The sequence below is a fragment of the Capsicum annuum genome, chromosome 12, assembly GCF_002878395.1.
Source record: "Capsicum annuum cultivar UCD-10X-F1 chromosome 12, UCD10Xv1.1, whole genome shotgun sequence".
Lineage (NCBI taxonomy): Eukaryota > Viridiplantae > Streptophyta > Magnoliopsida > Solanales > Solanaceae > Capsicum > Capsicum annuum.
Window position 1 is genome coordinate 166,922,617 of NC_061122.1, and position 5,694 is coordinate 166,928,310.

The window sequence follows — 5,694 nt, forward strand, 5'->3', positions numbered from 1 at the left end:
CATGCTGGTCATTCTGAACATAATCATCATCTTCATTATCAACTTGATTTTCATCATCATGAAGATTTTCTTGTAATACCCCACAAAGTCTTCTTTCAGTCTGAGCGTTAGAGCGTATTTAGTAAAGAAGAAATCCGAGTCCAAAAGTTTTAGAAGTGTCTTCCCAAGTATGAAATACTTTGAATCATGCAGAATTTCCCTAATATCAATTTTTTGTCATGTAGATCATTGGATAATCTTCCCATCGATAATAAATTCACCCAAATTTGACACTCGGGTAAAGAGTTAGAGCCATTTTAGTGGGAGAATTTTAGTAAGCTTTCCTATTTTGAGCACACTTTCCATTTTGATGTAAACTCAATTTTCTCTTCCACTTAATTCCCTCCATTTTCCATTCAAAACACACACATAGAACCCAACAGGGAGTTGGGGAATGTGAATGTCCCATAAGAAAGGGGAGCAAAGGTATGAGATGTCCACGGAGAGATCATAACTCTCTTGGATTACAACAATTTTTGTTCAATTTGCACAAAGCTGTTAATAGACTCGGTTTGAACTTATGCGCACAAACAAGAAAGAAAAAGTACGCAATTTTCTTTAAAAAAGGGTATCATCATTATTACAGAATAGAGAGTATATAACACAAGTAATTCCAGTGACTTACATGACTAAGAAAGAAACGTTCAAACCCCATATCCACTAAGCTACAAACCTTGTGCACATACAGGTGCAGAGTGAAAAGGTCTTCATCAAACTTGATCTATATATAACAAACTTCATTATCAAATCCCACAAGCCATTGACTTGTAGGAGCAGAAATCAGTCTGTAGTTGATATAGACAACACAAGCTTCCAGGTAAACTATATATCCTGGTGCTGCATTAATCTACCCAATATTAGTGCCAGGAAGGTCTATCCACTGAAGCTGGAGTTCAACTTCTCCACATTCCACATTTCTCAACCTTAGGATTATATCTTGCACAACTTTACCATCTTTCCATACAACTTGGCTCTCTTCGGCGAGGCAGTTTGTCCTGCAAGGTAGTACTCTTGTAATTACAGTGCCAGATGGGAGGCCATCTAAGTTCATCTTCAAAGCCTCTACAAATGGTTTGATGTCAAACTCTGCATCTCCCATTTTGTCATCCATGCTGAATGTGTCGTGATCATAAACAGTCTGCCAGCAGAAATAATAAAAGATGTCAATTGATGAATCAATTACAGGACTTTAATTGCAAACTAGTTGGGATCGGCATATATGAATCCTCTATATCCATTCTATTGTTCCGGCACATTTGATTCTAAAACTATTCAATAAAAGTATCAAATGTGTTAAATCGAAGAAAGTCCCTCGTGAATATTCTACCATGATGGGCATTCAACTATTGGTAAATGAAAATTTTTCTACTTTAAAGAAATTGCATTGAAAAATAATCTACCTGGAACTTCTAGCTCATCTATTCTTTTCGAATAAAAGCGTCAATCCGCTCAATTGAGAGGGCATATGAAGTTACAAGAAAAAAAAAATCAAGTTCTGACTTCGTGTTGCTTTTAAAATGTACTTATCTTTTAATTAAATCCTTATTTGTGTATGATCTTGTTTTTCAGGGCAATTTAGGGGTTCTTGAAGTACAAATTTCATGCATTTAAATGTTAATCTACTATATTTGAGAAGGAATTAAATGAAATAAAGCAAGAAAAGTTACCAGCTTAACAGGAATACTGGGATCGGAAACAGAGAGGGTCAAATCTTCATTCCACTCAGGATTAATATCCTTCTTTATAACTCGTGTCTTCAGTTTCTGCATATTAAGTTTAATCTTTGAGTTAAGAGTAATAAATATAGGCTTAAATTTAATGAATCCAAAGCCATGACTTAGAGAAGAGACTGATGCTGCGATTTCCGTTATTTATCCTTAGTTCGATAATATCTAGTTTAGATCCTTGATTCTCAAAGCTTTAAAACTTTATCTGAACTTGAATTGTGTATTAAGGAAACAATCTCTATACAACTCATCAAGGACAATACTCTTCCTCGCTATTGCAATTTAGAAGATGAAAATCAAGAAAATTTACTTGGACAACTTGATCATACCCTTGACTCAATTCGACTTTTCTTGAGAAGTTCTTAGCGTCCTCAAGCTGGTCAAATTAATCATCAATTCACAGCAAAAAATATATTAAACCCATTCTAGAAAATTTTGAGGAGTACATAGCTTATAGTTCAATTAATTCATCAAGAAACAGGTGTCGCGACAAGACTATAAAAAGGAGCGATCTACAGCTGATGAAGGGTGATCAATTAAACAGGTTTGTAAAATCATATTGTATATATAAATCAAATTAGTTTATATATATAAGAGAAATTTACGACATGGGGTGTGTTTGAATCGTCTAGAAGGTTCATTTTAGAAATCAAATAATAAAATATATGTGGAGGAGGGAAGAAAGAAACCTGTTTTTTACCCATCTTGACGACACAGTAAGGATCACTGGTGCGAACATCACGGACAGCAAGGTTCACTCCTTTCTTTATTTTGATCCTCAAAAGACCTAAAAGATTGTCCATCAGTGATAATTTGTTGCACTTCCTGTTGATCCTCCTTTGATGTCCGGTGTCTTTGGTGATGACTCTATTTTTTTTTTCCTTTTCTTTACTGTTTTTTTAACCGTTAGCCTCCCCTTTATATGCTAAAAGAGTTAAACCTCTGTACGTATAATTTAATAATATTATGGACGTACAAAATTAATTATTGGTTCTGTTGTCCGACGTTTTCCACAAACACCCCACCACCAACTCAAACTCGATCTCTTTCGAATCTACCAGGGTGAAAAAACAAAAATGGAGTTATTCAGAAAGAAATAATAAAACACCTCGAATACGTTGTCCATTACACACATCAAAATCAACCCAGTATCCATGAAAAGGAAACTACACCCTCTTACTTTTGAATACATCTTAACAAAATTACCTCCCTCCGTTCCATTTTATTTAACTTCATTTGACTTGATATGGTGTTTAAGGAAAAAAAAAAAATTTGAAACTTGTGGTCTAAAATAATTCATAGATATTTATATAGCTAAAATTTATTTTATCAAGGGTAAAAAAAGAAATTTAAAAATAAAAATTATTACTAATTATAATATGATGCTATTTTTTTAAAACAGACCAAAAAAAATAATAATATCACATAAAATGAGATGAGGTGAACATGTAATAGCTGAATCATAAGAGTTTTTATTTAATTATTTTTTTTTTCCATGGAGGGAGTATGCAATAGCTTGACCATACGAGTTTTCATTTAATTAGTTTTTCTTAATTCAGACTCTACTAATTGAAACATTAAATATAATAGAAAAAGATAATAAATATCTTTTTAAAGAAAAGCATAATTTTCTAAAAGAATAAATTGAATTTGTTGAAACGATAAATATTTGGTTGCGGGACATTGAACAACACACAAATTAAAGCAGACATAGAAAGTTACAGTTTTCTTCTTTGGGGCCCCAGTGATAAGAAATTATGCCTGCCGTTTTTTTTAAAAATAAAAAAGGGTATACACCACACAAAGTGATTAGGGATGTAGTGGGGATGAACTTAGCACCAATTACCAAGCATGTGGAACAAAGAATCTAATCTATTTTGGATAGAGATTTCGGTACCAACAAATCAAATCTCAATGACTTGAAAGTTGAAACCTTTCATCTTTATTTATTATTTACAGTTGACTCATTCATCTAAATGCAATTTGGTAAGTCTTAGTAATTTGGTTGACTAGTTATCTGTATTTTTACTTTATTGATGAAAGTTCAATTTTTCATATTATAATCCTTTTCCGCATTTTTCTTTCCTCTACTTACTCCTGATTTGAAAAGAAAAAAAGTATATATTGTCAATGTTAAGTATTACTCCATATTATATATAATCGCATGAATGCAACTACCAATTTGCGCATGCTAGTTCAAATTGCAATAGATGTGGATGCTACTCGTTTGAAAAGAAGTAGAAGAATATATAATTGGAAGTCACCGGGCGGAGATGACTTTGGCGTTATGGGTTCAACATAATTCAGTAATTTTGAAGTAGACTTTATAATTGTGTAAAAAAAATTAGTTGATATGCATAAATAATATAGCCAGATCTGAGTATCTCTTTTTGTTTTAAAATGCCGAACCATAAAATTAAAATATTAGCTCCGGCTTTGATGAAATTGTTGGTTAACGTTTCAACAATTTTTGCTAAATACTTCTCACAATGGGAAAATTAATGAATAAAGAAATAAAAATTGCAATGCTTGATGGATTCTCAACAAAATTCTTGTACAACTTACGATGATTATGCCACTGGCCCTCTGATTTTCAGATAGGAAACGAAGAAAGAGAAGGGTGTTAGGATGAATATTTATTGTTGTTATTGAGGGAAGGTGATGGAAAGAGAAACAAGACGATCGAATAGGCTGATTGAAAAGGAAATTTCAAGAAATAAGAGTTTAAGTTAGTTGGCAATGCATGGTTGGTGCCTAATATATTTCATGCATGAGAGTGCTTAATTCTTGTCCACTAGGCAAACGGGTAAACCGATACGACATGGTCATCTATCCGTGTTTTTCTCCTTTCATGTTGAAGAAGCTACAAATATCCCTTAACTTTACTGAAAATAGTTTTATCCAATAAAAATAATTCTGTGCGGTTATTTTCTATTTATATATCCATTTCAGCAAGCTATTTAACATTGTTTCCTACTAGTCAAGCTCCAGTTAAATAAATACCGGTAGCATCTTATAGCGTCTGATGTTGGGCATATATTTGCTTATGTTTCAATACTACTATACTATATTTATATTTTTAACCTTATTTGGTCATTTCAAGTTAAATATGTCCAACTTAGTTTCTTACTAGCGAACTTAATGCATTTCGCACAATCATAAAATATCTCATTAAATTTACAATGTATTTTAAAAAAAAAAATTATTGAGCACTAAAAATATTCTAAAAAGAGTCTTAATTCAGTTTATTATTACTACTTAAATCTTATGATTTTTGTAATTTTAAATCGACAAAGAGTCTTTTAAGATTGAAGACGTTTTTTTACATTAGTGGAACTATTCTAGGGTCGAACCCGCCCCATATGGTAATGGAAGGACTTTTTTAGTAGAATTTGAAAAGGGAAAAAGGTTGCTCCAGTGAACAAGGGGTAGGGATGTTCTTAGTAAGATGTATACCATACAGCTAAACAAAAGAGTGCAGGAGTAACAAGTGGAACACTAGAAGTTGAACTCGAGACTCCGAAAATGCTTTTTTTTCTCACCTACGTTAATCTACTTTTTTAACCTAACCCTACCTTCATGATGGCACAGGTCACGGCCTGTCCAACCATTGCGGCGGTCCAGATCCCTCTCATCAATCCTCAGTTCCCTCCATTACCATTAACCTCCAAACCAAGATCCTCTTCTTCTCCATCTCCTTTCATTCCTATTGAAAATCCTATAACGAAATCCAAATCTCCTCACTAAACTATGGCAATCTGCTCACTCCTATAATCTCAATCATGTTACAAAAAGCTACCCAACCTACCATTGAACCCATTCCTATTAAACATGTTGAAGTTGTCAATAATGTCCCGGTTGTTAAATGGACAGAGGTTGAAGTGAGGCGTATAACCATAATTGAAAAACTCCAATACATAGTTATTGA

At 33.1% G+C, this 5,694-nt stretch overlaps 1 protein-coding gene across 1 annotated transcript; it reads right to left on the reverse strand.

The window, feature by feature from the left end:
• Nucleotides 1-572: 572 nt before the first annotated feature.
• On the reverse strand, nucleotides 573-4,520 carry LOC107851336 (protein C2-DOMAIN ABA-RELATED 4). Its single transcript, XM_016696308.2, has 4 exons — nucleotides 4,332-4,520; nucleotides 2,456-2,820; nucleotides 1,707-1,802; nucleotides 573-1,177 (listed from the first exon to the last, which is right to left on the reverse strand). Exons 2-4 carry the CDS (start codon nucleotides 2,567-2,569, stop codon nucleotides 887-889), a joined length of 501 nt encoding a protein of 166 aa, XP_016551794.1. The 5' UTR covers nucleotides 2,570-2,820; nucleotides 4,332-4,520; the 3' UTR covers nucleotides 573-886.
• Between the last annotated feature and the right edge of the window lie 1,174 nt (nucleotides 4,521-5,694).

Bases quoted from the DNA above. Each gene is read 5' to 3' on its own strand.
- LOC107851336 (XM_016696308.2), bottom strand. From the start codon at position 2,569: ATGGACAATCTTTTAGGTCTTTTGAGGATCAAAATAAAGAAAGGAGTG. The intron at 1,803-2,455 runs GTTTCTTTCTTC...CTTAATATGCAG, and splicing joins TCAAGATGGGTAAAAAACAG to AAACTGAAGACACGAGTTAT. The intron at 1,178-1,706 runs GTAACTTTTCTT...TTCTGCTGGCAG, and splicing joins CCAGTATTCCTGTTAAGCTG to ACTGTTTATGATCACGACAC.